Consider the following 22,192-nt stretch of genomic DNA (forward strand, 5'->3'; position numbering starts at 1 on the left):
ATGCGATTAAAGTCTTGCCAACAGAATGTCAGCATAAGCGACATTTGTAACCTTTCTTTGCTTGCTCAAGGTCCTCTGCTTCCAGGCTAGATCCTTAAATCACTGTGTACTCCAGCTAGGAATGTTAAATGAGAAAGAACTAAGCCACTTACTTTTTGGAAAACATTTGCTGCAAGAGCTAGAGTTGAAATGCCTAATATATATGTTCTATCTACTTCACAGGACTATGAGAAATTGTAGATGTTAAGTATGAAAAACAGCTCTTGGAGGTAACTGGGGCTATAAAAATTGTCACCATATTCATTAACACAGAGAAAGCAAATGTCTAGTAGAATTTCTGACATACCACTCATGATTAAATTTATTTATTGAATGAAAAATGAACATCTTGAAGAAAAAAAAAGCCCAAACAGAAGAAATCTACATGATACAATGCCATTGGTAAAATATTTGTATGGGGAAAAATCTTTCATTCATTTGGATTCTTACAAGTTAAGCAAGATTCTTGTGATGTATTTTTCTCAAAATGTTCTTGTTTTTCTTTCTAATATTTTACCACCAAAGAAAGGTTATAAAATGCTAAACATCATTTTGATAAGAAGAAAACTTACCTTTAACCCCACTATATAAATCCAATGATTTCATTATTACCCATATCTATGTCAAGTATATGAAGGTCTATGCATAAATCTGCTTCACTTTATTTTTTAAACACACTTTTGTTTTGCAGACAGTAAGGATAGCATAGCCTTGGTAATTATCAAGAAGTGATATTAACAAAGAACTAGCTAACATTCTCAACAGGTTCTTTTTGATTTTGACAGAGAGTTCCATTCTTATGAAAAAGCATACCATGGAGAAAAGGTGATTTTCATAAGAAAATGCATATGGGGTATTAATACTAAGCACAGTTAGGTTGATCAAGATTATAAATGCCACATCGTCTCCATTTTCTATTTGGCAGCTGTCTTAGCTCTTCCAAAGACTACAGGAAAGGCAAATGAGAAATGTAGCCAATGATAATGGTATCTCAAGTAGAGTGTGGAATGTAATGAGTAGGACCCCATCCATTTATCCACATCACTGTATAGGTTACATACATAATTATATATTCATGCATACGATGTATGTGTAGATGTATGTATGTATATATGCATGCATGCACTAGTGTTGGAACACAAGGGACCTGCAGGGAGTCTGAAGTAAGAAGGAAGAGAAGTGGGACACCTAGAGAACTTGAGACCTGAGATTTGATTGAAGTCAAGTCATGGAGTTATGAGGGGATAGGCATCGGGGGATGGGAGGACCAAGCTTCCTAGGCCATGGACCAGAAGAGAAGTAGGAAAGAACATGTTGTTTATGGGCTGAAGTTTATTCTACCTGCTGGGCTGTTAGTAGAATCCACTGGAGGTGAGATGACGGGAATAGAGCAGGTGGAAGGCATGATGATAAAGACTAGATAAAGCCTCACCACAACAGGGATGGGACTTGGCACATGGACATTCATCCAGCCTTTATTGAGGACTGTATTGATCTGTTCCATACTATGCAGACGACTCATTACTGTTCATGGTGACTGGCTTCTGGGGTGCAAAAGAAAAACACACGTGGCAAGGGGACAACTACTTTTCGTTCTATGGACTAGTGGTATTCATTACTGTGCTTTGCATGCCATGTGACCACCGTTGCTTTCTCAATACAAAATGCTTTATTCTTGATTCTAGTTGGCAAGTGTCAGTTACCCACTGCTGACAATGGTAGGCATACTGACCCTTACTCAATGTCACTTTCCTCCTCCCCACTCCTTTCCTTCTATGTCTCTCACCTTATCTATTTTTTCCCCTGATACCAGGTCTCCCTATGTAGCCCAGGCTGACTATGAAATTGCTATGTAGATCAAGTTGGCTTCAAATGCTCCATCCTACTGTCTTAGCCTCCCAAATGCTAAGATTATAGTCATAAGCCACAATGGCCAGCCCCAATTTTCATTTTTTAAATAGTGTTAAGAACATGATACATGTAGACTCCCAACACTTGCTTGCAAAGGAAACTCTTTCATGCTGTTTCCAATTCCAAATCCTAGGAGCATGTTTGGAATGAGTGTTATAGATGCAGGGAGTGGAAGAGGAAACAAGGGGAGGAAGTGGGAGGAAACACTGTAAATAATTTAAAGTATTTTTCCCTTCAGACTCATTGACAAATAGAAATTACACCTATTTAAGGTACATAATATGGTGTTTTGATATATGTGCACACTATAAAATGTTTGTCACAATCAAGCTAATTAAAAGATCCATCATTTCACATAGCTGTATGGGATATGTGGTCATTTACATTTAAGATATAATTCTCTTATTAACCTTTAAACACAATCATCACTAAATATTTCCAGGGAATTGGATCTGAGAGGCCATCATGGACAGCAAAACATAATCCAGTCTACCAATGCTCAAGTCCCATAGCTAGCCTCATAAATGATCAATAGTATATAATCTATACATAACGTACTCTCATAGGCTTTAAATACCCTCTAGATTAATTACAGCATTAATTACAGCATTAAATACAGTGTAAATTCTAGGTACATATCACCATGCTCTATGGTTTATTTGTGGGTATAGGTTTTGAGGACACAGAGAGCAAGCTGTATATACCATAGTCATTACTAACTGTTGCCAGCAGTCCGTGCAGTTGCTCTCCAGATCTTCTTAGAACTGAGCGCTTATACCCTATGATCGTCACCTCCTCAAGTCCTCCATGCCTAGAATTGAATTACTGCCCTTAATTCTGAGCCTGTTTTTTAAACTGTTTTCAGTTGAGATTGAACATCAATAATATAAAATTACTAGGACTCTTACTCTCTGGAGAGATGAATGGATTAACAAAACTGGTCGAGCAATACCGAATAACTTGGAAGCAAAACCAAATTTGACTCACAACAGCCCAGCAAGGTGGCTTATTTTGGAAACATTTTGTCATAGCTTTGTTGGGCATACTATAAATGCATGGTTCCACTGAATCCATCAGGGGAAGTGCATGGATTCAGCTGTTGAAGAGTGATGTGAAATTAAAGACAGAATGAAATGTGTGATCTTGTTAAATCACACCTGGTGCTTCAATTTCTCAATGACAGCTCCCTGTTACACTGTTGAACTGGATGAACACACACACACACACACACACACACACACACACACACACACACACTATAGGTAGAAGATGGATTAATTCTATAGTGGTCACTAGCCAATTCCAAAGCTTTAAGAGGAAAAAAGCAACATGAGTTTTCTCATGAATAACTTGAGAGAAATCGAGGACCTATATCAGAATAAAATAACCACAGCTGAGGTATAAATGGTTAAGTGCCAGGTGCTTAAAGAGGCCCAAAATTCAGGATTGAGAAGATGGAGAAGAATGTGTGTGTGTGTGTGTGTGTGTGTGTGTGTGTGTGTGTATGTGTGTGTGTGTGTGATGTGGGGTGTGCACACATGTAATGGCCTTTGCACAGAAGTCAAAGAACAACTTGGGGGTGTCAGCTCTTGTTTTTCACTTTGTTTTGAGACAGAGTTTCTCTCCTGTTGCTGCCACTTTGCTATGTACTCCAGGCTAGCTGGCTAGCAAACTTTCTGGTGATTTGTATGTTTCTGTCATCCATATCACCATCTGAATGCTGGGATTACAGATGTGTACTCTCTGGCTTTTTAGAAGTGTGCATTGTGGAGATTGTTATTTCAGGTTATATGGCTTGAGTCACTGTCCTGACCAGAGGATACATTTTTATACACAAAGTACATTTGAGATCAAATTCTCTTCCTGCTTCCTGGTAACAAGTGACTAATTTTGCTTTAGATTTCCAGGATGGTGAAAATACTAAGAAAAAAGAAAGAGAACCATTTCAAATGTGTTTGGAGATGATTACTACAGATGATCTTAGAAGTATAGACATGTGAACCTACACAGCTATTTGGTGGGTATCACTCCCCTTTCTTTCTGGCTTTGGGACCATGGCTAAGAAGCATCTTTGTGTCTGAATTGAGTATTAGTTTAATTCTGCAGGACCTGTGCATGTTTCCCTGCCTGAGATAATTTATGGAAATAGGTACAAAATGACCTACAAATCACTCTCCATAAAAGACAGCAAGATGTCTCATCTACTGTGGACGTGGTTATTGTGGTTAAATGTTCCATTCTTTGGGGTGGAGAGATGCCTTCTACACAATCCACTTAGCAGCAGGAAACAAAATCTTAGATATAATTGGTCTAACCCAGCCAGCTTTGTGTCGCATTTACAGTGAAGCAAATCAAAGATGAAAACAACTAGAAAATCGCTATTTTTGTCCCTTCCAGAAAGTGACCGTGCACTGGCCTGTAAACATGCACATGACTGATCCTGGGAGATGCACTGCTAGTCCAGAGATGTGCTGAGATGGAGTCCCTCAAGGAAGGAAATTAGGCAGGGAATTCACGGATGAACTGCCCACTATCTTAAACCGATGGGAGATTTTTTTTTCTGGAGAATTGTCTTTCACTTTATAAAACCCCCTAGAAAGAATTCCTATTACTAGAAATTTAAGAAATTAAAAAGCTCTTGGTTTTTCTCTTGTTCTGTAGACCCAGGCTATTGTCCTTCTACAGTAAATTCATCATGGTGTTTTATGATCTCTGGTCTCCTACGCTGAGATTGGAGACTCACTGAGGGCAGAAAACTGGACTTGTCGTTCTCTGTCTTCAATTAGTAAGTTAGAATGGATCCATGCCTTAATTTGGAGAGCATTATTCTAGAGCATAATAGTGGTGCCCAGTCTCCACTGCATGGAAAAACAACCAGTAAGTGCCAGGGGAAGGGAGTGGGAAACGATGGCAGGAAATCAAGGAATGTTCTCTTGAAATGAATTTTCTGACATTAACAAAAACAGCTGATGAGGGCTTAGGAGATGGCTCATTTGGAAAAGTGCTTGTCCATGTACAAGTGCAAAGTTTGAGTTTCACCTCCAGAACCCATGTTTAAAAAGTCAGGCACAGCGGCATTGGCACAAGCTTGAAATCCTAGTTTGGGAGAGGCAGATGTAGGCAGAACCTCAGGGCTCACCAGACAGCCAGCATGGTGAGTGCCAGGCCAAGTGAAAAACTTCACTTTATAAAACAAAGTAGTCTACAAGACGTGCAGGGATAAATATTGAACACACAGAGCAGAGATCGAGAGAATGTCTAACCAATGTCTGGCCCAATACAAGTCACACCCCATTGAAGAGAGCCAACCCCTGACACTATTAACAATACTCTGCTATGCTTGCAGACAAGAGCCTAGCAGAGTTGTCCTCTGAGAGGCTCCACCCAGCAGTGCTTCAAAAGAGATGCTGAGACTCACAGACAAACACTGGGCAAAGCATAGGGAGTCTTGTGGAAAAGTTGGGGGAAGGATAAAAGGACCTAGAGAGGACAGTGGCTTCATAAGAAGACCAACAGAACCAACTAGCCAGGGCCCGGAGAGGCCTGTGGAGTCTGAATCACCAACTAAAGACCAGGCATGGACAGAATTTAGGCCCGTGATGGGTAGCTCAGGTTTCACGTGGGTCCACTAAGGGAAGTGAGCTGTGGGTGGGGGCGTGTGCTGTCTCTGACATGGACTCTGCTGCCTGCTTTTTAATCACTTCCCCATGATGGGGCTGCTTTGCCAGAACACAGTGGAATAGTGGAATAGGATGAAGTTAGTCCTGATGTGACCTGATGAACTGGGGTGGGGTGGGTGGGTAGTGAGGCTCCCCTTTTCTGAGAAGTAGGGGAAGGGGAGGGGTAAGGGAGGGTGGGAATGGGAGAAAAGGAGGGAGGGGCTATGACCTGGTTGTAAGGTGAATGAATAAATAAATCATTAAAAAAATAAAACAAGGCGAACAGCACCCAAGAAAGAAGGTCTGAGATTGTTCTTACACACACACACACACACACACACACACACACACACACACACACACACACCACATAGGCATGCAGAACTACTGAACAGGTCCTTTATAGATGTCTTAGTTGGGGTCACTATTGGTGTGATGAAACACCATGACCAAAGCATGTTGGGGAGGAAAGGGTTTATTTGGCTTATACTTCCAAAGCATTGTCCATCATTGAAGGAAGTCAGGACAACAATTCAAACAAAGTGGGAACAAGGAGGTAGGAACTGATGCAGAGGCCATGGAAGGGTACTGCTCGCTGGCTTGCTCAGTCTGCTCTGTTATAGATTCCAGGATGTTTCCACTCACAACAGGCTGAGCACTCCTTCATCACGACTAGGAAAATGCCATAAAATGCCTCCATAAGGCATTTTCTAATTTAAACTTCCTTCCTTTCAGATACCTCTAGATTGTGTCAGGTTGACATAAAAGTAACCAGGACAATAATTAATTAATAAAGACCTCTAGGAGATTTGTCATACAGTATGTCGTTTCTGGCCCCCAAAGGGTCCTGAGCAATCCTCAGGATTCCTAGGCTCAGCCTTTCACTGGGAGGAGAAGAGGCTAGCCTCACTGGCAAGATATGCTAAAGAAATTGGCGGAGCTCATAACCATCCCAACAACACCTACACAAAAGACAGGTCTCCAGCTCCCAGAGTTACAAATGCAAGGGGGCATCTTTTAAACTTTGTCTGGTATATTTTGTGTCTTCAATGGGTAGACTGAATGTAAACATATTTCCCTCAATTTACAGATTCTTATATCTATTACACACACACACACACACACACACACACACACACACACAGAGAGAGAGAGAGAGAGAGAGAGAGAGAGAGAGAGAGAGAGAGAGAGAGAGAGAGAGAGAGAGAGAAATATAATGTAACAGACAATAGTAAGCACTGAACACTCCCGATGAGATTTTGTAACACAGACAGCACAGTGCTCTCTCTTCACTTCACTCTTTCTGGAACAGACAACATGATGAATGAGACCATGTTTCCTTTCTTTTTCAGGTTCAGCAGGAACTCACTCTTACCTCTAAGATAAAACCATAATCCTGACCATGCTTTTCAATATCCTGTGGTGTGTTGCTCACAATCTGGGGCCATTGTCTCCTTCTTCCTTTCTGTTATTTTACTTAGTTAAACAAACCAAATTATGTGCCAGAGTCACATGAGTGTATAGAGGAAACATGTAACCCTCACCCTAACAAGGAAACATGGTCTAAGGCCACAATGAAGGTAGAGCAGGCATAGTGAATGGCGGCACTTAGCAATTTTTTTCCAGGACAGGGTTTCATTGTGTAGCCCTGGCTGTCCTGGAACTCACTTTGTAGACTAGGCTGGCCTTGATTTCAGAGATCCACCTGCTTCTGCCTCCTGAGTGCTATGACTAAAAGCCTTCACCACCACCACCACCAGGCAACAAAATTTCATGTGGTTTATTTCTAAAAATTTATTGCAAAGTGTCACAAATAAGAGAAGTTATTAAAATAACGCTGCAAATATAATCCAATTACTAGAATAAAATAAAACCTTTAAAGGTACAATTGTTAAAAATCACTATTCAAATTAATATTACTATTAAAAATTACAATAAACAAAACACAGATATAGCTACTGAATGTAGAACTAAAATATTAACAATGACATTGAAAGCCTAGAGCAGCATTCTTTGACCCTTTCCCCAGCGTGTCTGCAATAACCACTGTACTATACTTTGATTCACCATTTGCCTCCTTAAGAATATTTTAGTTACCTATGGATGCATGCCTAGTCTAAATAAGGCTAACCACAATTACTACTTGTCTTGCATGATATGAACCTTCCGCTTAACACTCTGTTTAATATTTGTCCACATTGATGGTTATGGCTAATGGGATCTGTATGACATTACAGATATACCACATTTCATTTAATCATGATCAGACATGGAGGTTGGATGTATCTCCTGTTCTAGATGGTTACTGACTTCTCTGTGAATCTAGTCTGGGATCTAGAACAATGTGGAATGCTCATGCATGGTAGAAAATGAACATGGTTCAACCATGCAAAATTACTGTGAAAATGCTGATCTCTCTCTCTCTCTCTCTCTCTCTCTCTCTCTCTCTCTCTCTGTGTGTGTTTGTCTCTGTGTATGTGTATGAATATATTGTGTTGTTGGAGAACAAATCGAAGGCTTTGTGCATATTAAACATGTGCTCTGCTACTGACTTACACTTACATTTTTTGAGACAATATCTTGCTATGCAGCTCAGGTTGGTCTCAGACTTTCAATCCTCCTGTCTCAGTATCCAAACTGCTGTAAGTCTGCCACACTAAGCTTACCAGGGATGGTCATCTAACATAACTGTCACTAATGAGATATTCTTAAAGAAGGGGAACAAATATTCCCAGTTACACCCCTTACATATGTACATTCTATTAACTCATGGAACCAAGTTTCATGATGATTGTGTGCAGCTACATTGGGTATACATGATAGGCAAGATGAAGTGTGCTTGAGGTATGGGAAAATGGGTCTTCAGGCAAAGGCCCATCTTTCTACACAGATGAACGACACAGATAACTTGGCCACTAGCCATTCCATTCTCCCCAGCCTACAAATTAGCAAAACTTTCTACATCAGTGTCAACCACAAAGACCACAACTTAAGAGTTCTTGGCAATACAGGAAGTCACCTCGGGCACTACTAATGTGTGAGTTATCCAACAGGCTGTAATATGGAATTGACTACTTTCTTAACACAAAAGAAGGGAGGTATATACACCTCAAAGAAGAGGATAATATAATTTGAAAAGGATTTAGCACAAGGCAAGAATGTGGCTTCTCTGCATTTAGAAAGTTGTTGGTCAAAAGGCATATATTCAGAAAGATAAGCAATGAGGTAATCTTTCAGATTAAAAGGGATCTTATTAAAAGAACACAAAGAGGTAAGTAAGTCCGTTGCTGAGTCTAAAACCATATACAGGCTGCAAAGGGAAAAATCACCCCAAATTAAATGTACTAAAATAGCAAGCTGGGACAACACTTCTCAAGTCTGGGGTCAGTAAACTTTGAAGTGGGTGCAGACACACTAATATCCACGTGTTTGGGGCAACATAGGAGAGTTTGATCCTTTGGGCCTTTGTGTGGTGAGAAATCTGTATTTACAAAGACTCCCTGGGGGATTCTGAAAATCAACTTCATTTAGAAATTATCAAGATAAGTATAACTTGAGAGAACCACTCCAGAGGGAGGGAAAGGCAGGGGGAAATGATGAAAGAGAGAAAGACAGATGGAGGGGGCAGAGGTAGGAAGGATAGCACATGTGAAAATGGGAATGGGATGCCATCACAACCCCAGCAGGAAGAAGCAATGCCAATGGGCATGGGAAAAAATTTGGAATAAAAACTAGTGGGAAAAGGTGTAACTGTTCTATACACTTGGTGAGAAGTGACAGCTGTTCAGAGCAAGCAAGATAAAGCCAAAAAGAAGACATTTCCCAAGGTCTGGGAGAAAGAAACAAAGGAAGATCCCTGAGATGGAGTTTGTACAAGTGGTTTTGAGAGAAGACAGGTATTTTATGATTCCTAGACCATTATGTACCCAAAGTAGCTAGTAGTAAGAAAGGCAAGAGGCAGACCTTTCTACATAGGAAAAAGCTTTATAGTTGGTTTTCTACAGTAATGAAGATGAAGTAACAATGTAGAAACTGAGGGACAGTATTTTTAAGAAACAGTCTATGAAAATAATGCAAATAACATTCTTTTTTTTCTTTTTTTTCTCCTTTATTAATTTATTCTTGTTACATCTCAATGGTTATCCCATCCCTTGTATCCTCCCATTCTTCCCTCCCTCCCATTTTCCCCTTATTCCCCTCCCCTATGACTGTTCCTGAGGGGGATTACCTCCCCCTGTATATGTTCATAGGGTATCAAGTCTCTAACACTCTCCACAGTAGAGTGGAGAGTGGGATATTACTTTCTCACATACTCTGGTGCCTCACCTTTGACCATGTCCCCTGGAGGGGGAGACCTGGTGGCACTCAGAGGAAGGACAGCAAATAACATTCTTAAAATATGGAATCCCATTACGTCGTATTCAATACTTGAAATATTATTGATACATATATCATAGAATAAAATATGGACAGTAACTGGGTGGTGGATATAGGGAGAGAAAGGAAGTATGGTGGTTTTTATTTACCTCTAGGGGCAGTCCGTGGACTGTTTTGTTCTTGATATTGACAATTTGAGACACAAAGATTGAAAAATACTTTCAAATTTACATCGTTACTGTTTAAAAATAAACCACGTGGGGGAACTTCAAACAGCTATCACACCGGCCACACTCTTTGGGTACAAAAAAGAGAGTGGAAGACATCAGAGAAAATGCCGCCCAAACCAGATGCACCCCAAAAAGGGGAGAAACAAAGAAAATAAAGCAATTAAAAATCAAACACAAACGAAGAGTACAGAGTAACAATTCATTGCTTTTAGAAAAATCCATATTTAGTCAGCAATGGTGCTGCATGCCTGTAATCCCAGCAGTCAGGAAGGCACAGGCTGGTTGATTGCTCTAAGTTTGAGGCCAGCCTTGTCTATAATGTGAGTCTAGGACAGCCAGGGCTACACAGAGAAACCTTGTTGCAAAAAACAAGAAACAAACAAACAAATAAAACAAAACAAAAAACAAGAAAAAGAAAGAAAGAAATATTCATATTTGTAGAAATCTATATATGCACACACACACACAAACACACACACATGCACATATGTAATGGTAACATCTGTTAGCATTTATCTGATGGGTCAAGAACCTTTTACAATTTTAGTTTATATAGACATAATTTAAAATTTTTAGGATAATGGTTATGTTGTGTGTGTACAACTGAAAATAAAATAGAAACTTGAAATTCCTCTTCATTCCTCTGAATGAAGATTACCACAGAACCATTCATTAAAACTAAAAGTGACCAACATCGCTTCAGGGCTCATATTGACATTCACTGTGATTATTTAATGTGTTCCACTAATTCCACTCATTGCCAAAAACATAATGCACACGTGCTCTTTATTTTTGTATTCACAACACCAAATTAGTCTCCATCTTTCTGTCCTTCCCTGCTTTTCTCAGCATGATGGCTGCACAATTAAGACAGTGGTTTGGTTTGATGGTGTGTGCATGTACATATGAGTGTATGTGTGTGTGTGTGTGTGTGTGTGTGTGTGTGTGTGTGTGTATGTGTGTGTGTGTTTGGTGTTTGAGTACATGCACAGAGGATATAAGAGCTTGGATTACAGTCACATGGTCTATTAGGTCCCCTGGTACAAGGTATGTCTCTGTAAGGCTGTAAGAACTTATTGGTAATGTTCCAATGTTTTAGCACCTTGTGGTTTCATCTATACTTTATTTACAATTATCAGCATCAAAATGTGAATCTCCAGCCACAGTAAACAAGTCAATTCATGCATCTTGCTACTATCTCTGTAACCCTTTGCTTGTTCAGGCTCAGTTGTGGTGCTCCAAGTCCTGACCTTTGGATCCTGCCTCTTGTAAAGGAAGCTAGGGGTTTCTTGTCATGCCCTTGGCATCATCTCTATGTCTTTATATACCTCATGTGTTATATTGTGACTGCTTAGTAATCTGTCTCCTGAGGAAACGTGTCTCAAGAAGGGGGACATTGGAGTTTGGTTGCCAGAGAGTATGTGGTATTTGCCTTCCAGCATTAATTTGGGGCCTGAAAGGCATAACTTCTCAGATAGTCACATGTCGGAGGGCTCTCCTGAACAGACTAGGCTCTGCTCCAGCCCCCCCTTCCTTGGCTAATATCTTGTTTCCTAGAGAGATAGCATAAGAGACAGCTTGTCCCCAGAGCTTCTGAGCTTCAGAGTCGCTGTCTCTCAATGTACAATCGAGATTTTGATGTGACAAGACACACTGGCAAAAGCTCAATGGGAAGCTGGCCGTGCTCTCTGCTTGAACTTCAGTGAGGATCCATGGCTCTTGCGTTTCTTTTCATCTACATACAAGAATTCCCACAACTCCCTGCCTCAGCAAAGACACTAAACCTACACACCTTTATGTCTTGTGGTCCCAAGAGTGCTGCTTCTGAAAGAGAGTGCATGCTCATAAACGCCTTGTGTTGACACGGACTATTCCCGAGCTAAGAAATCATGTCGCACATTATTTTTTAGAAGGTGAATGATATTTTATGGACCAAGAGAACTATTCTATTTTCAGGGAAGTAGAAAGGAGTTAATGCTGAAGAGAGTGTGGGCTTGGTTTATAACAAAGAATGCACTCATCGCCAGAAGTTGGAGAAACTAAAGACTCACAGTTAGGGATTCCTTCTCACCCAGCCTCCTATCTGATCACTGGTGTTCCCTCCTATCACACTATATGTCTTGACCTAACAGGCTAGCACAGGAACTGTGCACGTGTGTGTGTGTGTGTGTGTGTGTGTGTGTGTGTGTGTGTGTGCGCACTCAAATTTTAAGTGCTTGCTTCAGAAATCAATAAACACCTTTTCAGATGTAGCCCAGGCAAGTAGGGAATGCTAAGAGCAGGAGAAATATTTTTTTTTTTTTACAGGAAAGAGCACACCAACTGGTTATCCAAAACCAAATAGTCAGCCCTGAAAACATATATACAAGTAATATTATACAAACTGAGCAGTTTACAGGTTATATAGCAGGTTGGATATACAATGATAATAATAATAATAATAATAATAATAATAATAATAATAATAATAATAATAACAACAACAACAACAATAACAACAACAATGATAATGATAATAATATACTCCATATATAATATATGGGATATTTATATTATAAACATCTCACATATATATGTACACACACACACACACATATATATGGCATATGAGAGGGCTTGAAGGGAGAAAAGGGAAGCGAGAAATGTTGTAATTATATTATAACCTCAAAAAAAGAATGTAGCCCAAACATTGTATCTTCTAGAAGGCACCGCCCACCCTGATTACTTCACCCACAGATAGAATCATAGCCGAAGCTACCAGAACTGATGTCATCATATTACAACTCCTCTGTTTGAGTATCTTCCATTATGTGTTTGTTCAACAAATAGTTGCTGGATGTCAGGCGTGCTCGTGAGCAATCCGAGGACACGACCCAAGCCTGTCATCCTTCACCTTCGACCTCAGTGCTGGGCTTGACAGAGGCTGCACGTACTTTGTGTCTTTGTTGCATAACAGAGGCAGGATGGATCCCAGATTTTTGATAGTCAGGAATAACTAAGCTTATTTATAGCAGAGTATGAGAACCTTGGATAATTGTTTTTAGCTTATGGGACACTTTTCAAATCCCCAAGTCTTTCAAAAAGTTTTCATGGCAGACTCTTGGGTCCAAATTTTTCCCACTGTGGTGAAGGCACAGCCACTAACAAGCAAGAGGTGTTTCTCAGACATCACAGTGGCATCCAACTGTTGTCTCAAAATGCTTCACTTGCTGTGCAAAGACTCTGTGGTATAGCTAGCACCCCACAAAAACAGGCTTCTGCTTCCCTTCCACCTGCATGCAGGGCTCCTTGTAGGTCACTGTCAAAAACATGTCTCCCTGCTTCCTCAATAATGAAAAATGAAAGGAATCATCTTCCCTCATCACTTAGGACATTGGTCCCAAAGCTCTTTGGTCCTATGCCCCAGTGATGTCAAATCATATCTGGTATAGTTAGTCACGACTGACTCCCACAGTCTAGTGTGACATACTAAAGATTTTCTCCTTTTATCTTGCTCTTGTGATGGCAAGCTGGCTTCCCTTTGAAGTCTGTGCCAATTTTTTTTCCAGCTGCACCATGCTGTCTACTACTTCAGGAAATGACCAGACATTGGACAACCCCCCTCCACAGTAATGTTGAAGAACACTTGGACTGCATTGGGGAAACAGAGGAGCAGGGAAGTGACATATTTTGAGAGTCTTCTCTGCTTCTCTTTACTCCTTAAAATAATCCCAGGTCATTAAGAAGCCTGCTGTTTATTCCCATGCTACAAAGCAGTTGAATAAGATTTAGCAAGATCAGTAGCCTACTAAACGCTCCGTGGTCAGAATGACACCATAGATACTGGAACCAAATCTGGCTGGCTCTGAACTCATACCAAAAGAATCCCTTCTGGAAAAGGCAATTAAACATCAAGCTGGGCTATCAAAGAAACCCAAACAGCCTCCTTTGCTTGAAGAGTTAGAAACAGGCACATCACTACTCCATGGAGAGGCTATGCTTGGTTTAACTTGAAGTCAGGACCATGGGCCATGAGGCCTTTCTCAGTTCTTCTTAGGTCTATGATTTTATCATGATAGAATCTTTTTTTTTTCTTAATTGAAAGAGAAGGAAGGCCTTACACTTCAAGGATTTTTGTCCATTTTACCTCCTTTTGAAATTTTTGGCACTGATGATTAGGGGACAAGACTATGTAACCAAGTAGGTCTCTGGTAATTGCTGCCTTGGGACCAGGAGTAAGTAATCCATGGCATTCAGAGCTCTGCCTCTGTGCATCACTGTCCTTGTACGTGCCCTGTATCCCAAGGCATTGATTGACGAAGACTTCTTGGCAACAGGCATATCTCTTTTAACTGTATTTCTCTTTTTAGTCACTCCCAACTTTAATTCACTTAACATAGCGCCTCTCATGAAGACAGACATCAAGGCCCATGGGAGATTCTAGAGTTTTAAGTGTACTAAAATAAGCTAGGATGGCACATGACACAGGAAAATATTTATAACAGCCAAGAGCCAGAGCAGTTAACCCATGGGTCAGAGAGAGATTATAAAACTTAAAAGGACAGGAACAAAAATTAGTAGGCAAGTTATATTTTTTGTGAAAGTTTAATGGTGTCCTTTTAATTATTATTTTTTAAATGCAGGATCTCCCCCCAGCCCAGGATGGCCTCAAATTTTGTTGTATTCCTTCTACTTTAGCCTGTTAAGTGATATGGGTATGAGGCAACACAGCAGCTTCTTTAATGCATGTCTGTTTTTTCACTTTCTTTCTTTTTTCTTTCTTTCTTTCTTTTTCTTTCTTTCTTTTTTTCTCTCTTTCTTTCTTTCTTCCTTTCCAAAGTAGATCTTTTTAGCCAGAATCATAAGACAATACTGTATAATGCTCTAACTTATAATGGTTCCCATTGATAAGTTTTTGCTCTCAATAAGAAAATTTGATTTTTATAATTTAGTGTAATTACTAAGATAATGAATTTGCTTCCTTTGAATTCCAGTGCTGAACAATAGGAAAGTACTCCTCAAAGAAGAAAATATGTATTAAAAAAAAGAGGCTCTTTTCTTTTCAAAATATAATGCTGATAAACTTTCAAGCTTCGACGGGGGAGAGAATGTAGGTGGGTTTTGTTGTTTTGACTCTTCCCTAGGGATTTTCTATACACAGGAACTCAGACATGGCAAACAAACGCAGCAAACGTTCTCCTGGTTAAGTCCAGCAGATTCTCCTTTGAAATCAGAGTCACTTCTACCCACAGAGCTCAGCCTCTCTGAGCTGCCACAGATCCCACCAGTTGACAGATAGGGATAACATCTTTGCTCAACAATGTTCAGATGTCCCTCTTGTGGTATTTAACACAGTAAAAGAGAAATATTTCCAAGTGAATTTTAGTCAACACTGCATGTTGGTCATATAAACTTGTCGCTGTTGCTGTTTTTGTTCCAAGACAGATTTCTTTGTGTAACCCTGGCTGTCCTGGACTCGCTTTGTAGACCAGGCTGGCCTCGAACTCACAGAGATCACCTGCTTCTGCCTCCCAGAGTGTTGGGATTACAGGCATGCCCCACCATACCCGGCTCATATGAACATTTTGACAAGGATGCTTTCTTGTGTTAGAATAAAGGAAAGACCTAGAAGTTACTCCCCTATGAGATTAAACAAAGGTATCACTTTCTCTATGTCTGACTTAGAAGTCTTCAAGTATAAAGGAAGGGGGCAAAGATGTAAAAAAAAAATTCAAACATACTAAAAAAAACCTTTTATTGGCTTTTTGTGAATTTCACATCATGCACTGCAATAACAGTTATCTCCCGATCCCCTCATACCAGCCTTTCACTTGTGCAACTTACCTCTAACAGGGAAAAATAAAATCTTCATGTGTCACAGTTTGTCCCACAGTATACTGTTTTGGCCACACTTCCTTGCTTGCAAATGTTCATTGCAATGAGTTGTTTGGTACAAGGCCTCGGGTTTCTGCTACACCATCAAAACTGAAACTTCTCTGGGACTCCTATTGGACATCCTGTTGTTGCCCTGTATCATGGAGGTCCTGTAGGTTTGGATCTGTAGGACCTGGGCCTTCACTCACTCCAACAGTTCATCAATGGGGTAGATAGATGTTGGGGTAAGCCAGTTCAAAGCTGCAGAGCTGAGCTTGAGAGGCATCTGAGCTGGTCAGCCTGCCAGTGTTTCCACACCCACAGCCCCAGGGAGAGCTCTCTTGCCTTGCAGCAGCTAGTTTACCCAATACTGCAGCCATCAAGGGTCAGAGCCAGCTCCCCCATGCTCAGCATTTAGAGCTGGCTCACTCGCAATCCAATCCCCATGTCTAGAACCAGCTCTAGTGTGGTATCCAGGTCCAAGGCCTGCTCTCCACTCTCTTGAGTGCTGCGGCAGGTGAGGGACAGGGCCAATTCTTCTGCTCTGATGACTAGAGGGCCAGCTTTCCTGCCTGCCATCGCTTATGTCACTGCAGTGCAGACAAGTGGCAGGGACAGCTCTCCCATACTCATGCCCTTGGGAGCCGGCTTACCTGTGCCCTTCACCACCAGAGCCAGCTCTACTGCATTGCCCAAGTGAGGGTAGGGCCTGCTCTTCATGTGCTACAGATGGTGAGGGGCAGGGACAACACTCCTGCTCTTATGACCCAAGGGCCAGGTCTCCTGCCTGTCATAGGTGGTGAGGGACGAGGGGTCAGGAGAGTGTTTCTCCTCCATCCATGCCACCACATGGGAGACCAGGGGCCAGGCAAGTTCTCCATGCTCATACCCTCGGTGTCCAGCTCCCTGGCAACTCCTGCAGCCAGGTCCAGGTATATTGTGAATCCTGGACAATGTATGGGCCCATTCTCTGGCGTACTGCAACTGGCTAGGGGCAGGGCCAGCTCTCCTGCTCTCATGCCCCCTGGGTCAGCTCTCCCATTATGCCTAGGTGAGGGGTGGGGCCAGTTTTACATAGCCCTCAGACATCAACATGTTCCCAGCCAGCAGTCCAGACCAGAGAAGTCCACCTGGCCTTCGGTGTTAACAGACTCCTGCTACTGCAGGGCCACAGATCTAGACATGACCCCTAGTGGAGTACAGGTTAGGACTCTACCATGGTCACAGGTGGCATCACCTGCTACTCACATCAGCCTGTTCCTCACTACCCTCAAGTTTCCAGCTTTTTCTCTCTTCATTGTGCCCATAGCTTTCAGTTTCTCTTTCTCTTCCATTTCTCCACCACTTACTGCCTCTTCCTAGTGTGCCTGGGGTCTCTGAGGGTCTGGGGTCATCTCAGGAGTGGTCTCAGGAGTGCTGTGCCCCACTTGTGCATTATGGCACCAGGCAGGGGTCACTAGGGTATGGCCTACCCCAGGCCTTCATGGCACTAGACTGGTGGTGATCTTGGACTTGTACCTCTTCTGGCCTCCCCTGTGGCCCCATGCCTCACTCCCGTGTGAAGCCTAAGGTTTTGGGTGGGGCTCTTCCAGTCAGACCCCACAACCCCAGACAGTTCATCTCTGCAGCTGGCTCCCTGCCCTGGGAGCCTGTCTGAGCCCCGGACTGGTGGTTGTCTCAGGCTTATTTTTTTTTTTTTCAGGGAGTTTAGATGACTAATCATTCAGATGTTCACAGGTCAAAACACTGAGTGTAGACACGGCCTGTCTCCTCTCTGCCACCTTCTGGTGCGTATGTGACACAGCAGCTAGACCTGTAAAGCCTCTGGGGGAGGGAAACATACTTTTAAAGGGAGGGGGGAAAGCTAATTATTTGAAGTACATGGATGAAGTTGGCTGATTAAAATCTGGGGTTTTGACACATTGCTCTCATTAAATTGATTATTTTTAGTTACACATATTTATGGACTATCCTGTGATAATTCCACGTTTGTTTATAGTTTCTAATAAGCAAATCCTGGTAGGGAACATTTCCATCTCCTTAAATATTTGAAAAAAAAAAAAACCTCTTGATAAATGTGTTCGTGGGATTTAACATACTTATGGGAGTCAATACATGTGAGTGATATGTCTTGATCAAATCAGGGTTATTAACATTGTCATCTCCTCACCATGAGTGTATCTGAGCTCCTCTCCTGTGGTTCTTTATATACTATATAGTGGCCATCTTTGACTCAAAGTCACTGTGCTGAGCTGTAGATTACCAGACTACCAGGGAGTTGTCGCTGCTCCTGACTCTGCTTGGGTGCCCATTATCAAACAATTTCCTATCACCTCACTCCGCACCACTACTAGTTTCTACAGGTCACAATTATATATCCAGGTTGATTGTAAGATTCTCACCTCTCCTTTTAAAACACTAAACAAAGGCCTGGTGTCTACCTCCTCTCTTCCTTCTCTAGCTGCAGCTTGGGGGAGCAGTGGCCACACAGTGGCCACACTGCTGTTTCTGCAGTCAGTGCAGGCACAGCTTGATGGAACGATGTGTCAGTGGTTTTGCTCTGGCTTTTTCTGATGGGTCCCTGAGGGTGATTCTGAGTAATTGGGCTCAGGTTCCTGCAGCTGTGGTGGGGCAGTCCTCCCTATAGCCTTCACAGGCGCTCAGTCAGCATAGAGACACTAGCTCTGCAGGACAAGCGGGAGGCTTCCTCTCCATTTCTAGGCTCCTCCGAGGTACATTTTCTCATATCTTGTGGTTTCATTTGGGTGTTGGTATGAATAGGAGGTAGACATAGATGAAATGGTGTTTATAAATAAAAGAATGAAGTGCCCAGGAGGCATGACCAGTATTTAATTTGCTGCTTGTGTTCAATAGACTGTGAGCTCCTCAAGGCCAGGGATCATATCCCATTTGTCTTTGTAACTGTGGTGACTAACACGTACTCATTTGTTCATTCATTTATTCAACAAATATTTACCGAGGGCTGGAGGAGACCTGTAAGATACAAGGTGCCACAAAGAATTGGATATTTCATTTGTCCCACAGGCTGGATCACCATGGAATATGTTTCTGATATGCTGTAGGAAACACAAGTAGAAACTCAGAGTACATAGTACAAAAGCTGAGCTCGCATACCCATAGAGCCATGTCAAAGATGAATAGGACCTGCTTTCATAGATAAGGGAGCCGGTTCTCACAGCTGACCAGTCCTGCTCTCTTCACCTTGGGCAAGGTGGTCCACTAAAGATAAAGCACTCCATGTAGAAATCGACATTGCTTTCAGTTATATTTCCTGCCCTCATAACTTAATTTTTTAATCACATGCAGGTAATTCTCAATGTCCACAGGGAATTCCTTTTCTGGATCCCTCACAGATACCAAAATCCACAGATGTGAAATTATCTCATAAAAAAAATGGTGTAATATTTGCATATAAACTACATACATTTGCCCATATATTTAAAACTATCTTGAGGTTCCTTATAATACCCAATGTATGTAAATATTATGCAAATAGTTGTTATATAGTTCTGTTTAGTAATAAAGAAAACAGTCTATACATGTTCAGCAAACAGAGTGGTTTTTATGAATACCTTTAATTGGCAGTTAGTTAAATTTATAGATGCTGTGGAGAGATAGCTATGTAACTCTAGGTAGACATCTATTTACATTTTAAAATATTTAATTCCCCAAAGATTATATAGTTCAAAGGTCTGTACATAACTACTTTTATAAAACATTGAACACAAATTTCATTAGGAGCTAGGATATAAAAGAAAACAAAACTGGAGTTAAACTAAGTTTCAGAAGAGAGGAATCTTGAAACAGCTTCTTGTTGCTGTTATTGAGTCTCTATTTATAGCTCAAAGCAGTGGTTTATGCTGCTTATGCTCTTGTGGGTTAGATGTCGGTGCAGGGCCCAGGGGGATGGTTTCTCTGAAGGTCTACTTCTAGGAAGGCATCTTCATTTCTATGTCGGAAGGGTCGGTGGTTCTTAACTAGTCGGTCTTTTCTCACACGGTGTCTTTCTCTAGGGCCTTTCTGTATTGTGATCTCAGACTCATCTCAAGTGTTGCAAAGAGTTAGAAATTTAGCGCTTCTGTTGTCTGTGGGATTAGCTCCACGGACACTGGGCCAGTCATCAATCCCACCCATCATATCTTACAAATCCTATCAGTCAGTGAGCCTTCCCAGACTCTAGGCGAACATTTTTAGACACTACCTGTCAATGGGAACAATGCTAGAGAGCTCACATCCATCTTTGACGTCCTGTAGTCATTTAAGACACTGGAGTCGATACACCAATTTCTGGACTATGGCTCATGTGATAACAAATGTGCTATAAAACTGGGTGGCTTAAGCAGTATATGTTATTTTCTTATATTTTAGAGGTTCAAATTCCAAGATTGGGGTGACAACATTGCTGGAACTCTCTTTGGAGCTACAGACTGAGTGTAGAGCATGGTAGAAAGAGTGTAAAGAAACTCTTTATATTCCTGTTATATGACACTAATCTCACTTAAGAGAGGGCCATCGTTAAGATTTCATTAGTGAGTCAGCACAAAAATTAGAGGAAACACTAATATGCAGCATATAAATATGGAAAATGTGAAAATATTTAAATGTTTAAGACAAAGGGTAGACATTTATTTATTTATTATTTTTTATTAATTTATTCATATTACATCTCAGTTGTTAGCCCATCCCATGTATCCTCCCATTCCTCCCTTCTTCCCACTTTCCCCCTACTCCCCTCCCCTATGTCTGTGACTGAGGGGGACCTCCTCCCCCTGTATATGTTCATAGGGTATCAAGTCTCTCCTTGGTGACCTATTATCCTTCCTCTGAGTGCCATCAGGTGTCTCTATCCAAGGGACATGGTCAAATATGGGGCACCAGAGTTTGTGTGAAAGTCAGATCTCCTTCTCCACTTAACGGTGGAGAATGTCCTGTCCATTGGCCAGTCTGGGTAGAGGTTCGAAGTTTACTGCCTATATTTTCCTTGGCTGTTGCCATAGTTTGCTGAGGATCCCAGGGCCCAGACCCACCTGTAGTTTTCCAGGACCCACTGGATCCTTCTATTTCCTCATTCTCCCAGGCTTCTCACACCTAAAGTCTCAATAGGGTGTCCTCCCCTCTGACCCACTTTCCTGGTAGGTACAGTTTTTCATGGGGATGTATACCTTGGACTAGTGTCTCGGTATGAGTGAGTATATACCATTCTAAAATTTCAAAACTTAGAGACTTCTAAATTTAGATCTTGGCAACTAATGTATGTCAGCTCTGGGTTGGATATGCTCATGCAAAGACAATGCCATGCCCATCAATGTCCACTTTATCCTGGAAGCACAAAACCAAATTCTTACAAAGCGGCTGGAAGAAAATACTGATGTGTATTTGAAAACATTTTTCCCTTCACTGAAAATTAAGATCTTAAGAGTATTTCATCATATTTGACAAGAAAAATGTTGTAGAAATTGCACCAACAGTAAATGAGGGGTCTCCATCTATAACACTATCATGACCTATGAGGGGAAATAGAATATGTCTTATTTGAAGAATTTCTTTCTCCCATGCCTATTCTGGCCAAATCACAACTTGATGAGACATAAAGTGGTTTTCATTTCCTGTTGAATTTGACAGAGACCAAGGAATACAAGATGATGATGGAAGGACTGGAGTTAACACCAGGTGGAAAGAAAAGCTCAGGCCATAAACTAAATAAGAAGTCATGGATATAAAAAGCCTCAAATCTATATTAGTGGCTCTTAACCTGAAGAGACAGGATCACATCCAGACTGAGAAGAACTAGGAAAGAACTTAAAACGCTACAGTTTGAACTGATGTGATAGATGACTCTAAAGTAGGTTGGTCCACAAACTATTGTGTTCATACTCAACCACATAGGAAGTGCATGATTTGGGTAAATGTTCTGTAAAAATCCATGTGAAAGGCTTGTGCCCAGAGTGGACCTTTTGGGAGGGAAGGTATAGGTAGATATATGGCGGTGGGCCTTTGGTCACTGGCGATGTGTACCCAAAGGGATGGTGGGAACCCGGCTCATTTTCTCTTTCTCTGCTTTCTGGCTTGTGATGGGAGCAGTTGTCTTGACATGTACTGATG

At 41.4% G+C, this 22,192-nt stretch overlaps 1 protein-coding gene across 4 annotated transcripts in view; it reads right to left on the reverse strand.

Moving 5' to 3' along the window:
* The window catches only part of SAMD12 (sterile alpha motif domain containing 12), a 494,897-nt gene that overhangs the window by 185,069 nt on the left and 287,636 nt on the right, over positions 1 to 22,192 (reverse strand). The window contains exon 5 of one of the 4 annotated variants that reach the window (XM_084747910.1): positions 18,138 to 19,146. The exons of the other annotated variants lie outside the window; for them this stretch is intronic. Within the exon in view, the coding sequence (XP_084604036.1) occupies positions 19,121 to 19,146 (26 nt within the window). The 3' untranslated portion in view covers positions 18,138 to 19,120. Of the gene's footprint in view, positions 1 to 18,137; positions 19,147 to 22,192 lie in introns of those variants that run through there. 4 annotated transcript variants of the gene reach the window in all.

Source organism: Acomys minous (assembly GCF_964271855.1).
Source record: "Acomys minous genome assembly, chromosome: 12".
NCBI lineage: Eukaryota > Metazoa > Chordata > Mammalia > Rodentia > Muridae > Acomys > Acomys minous.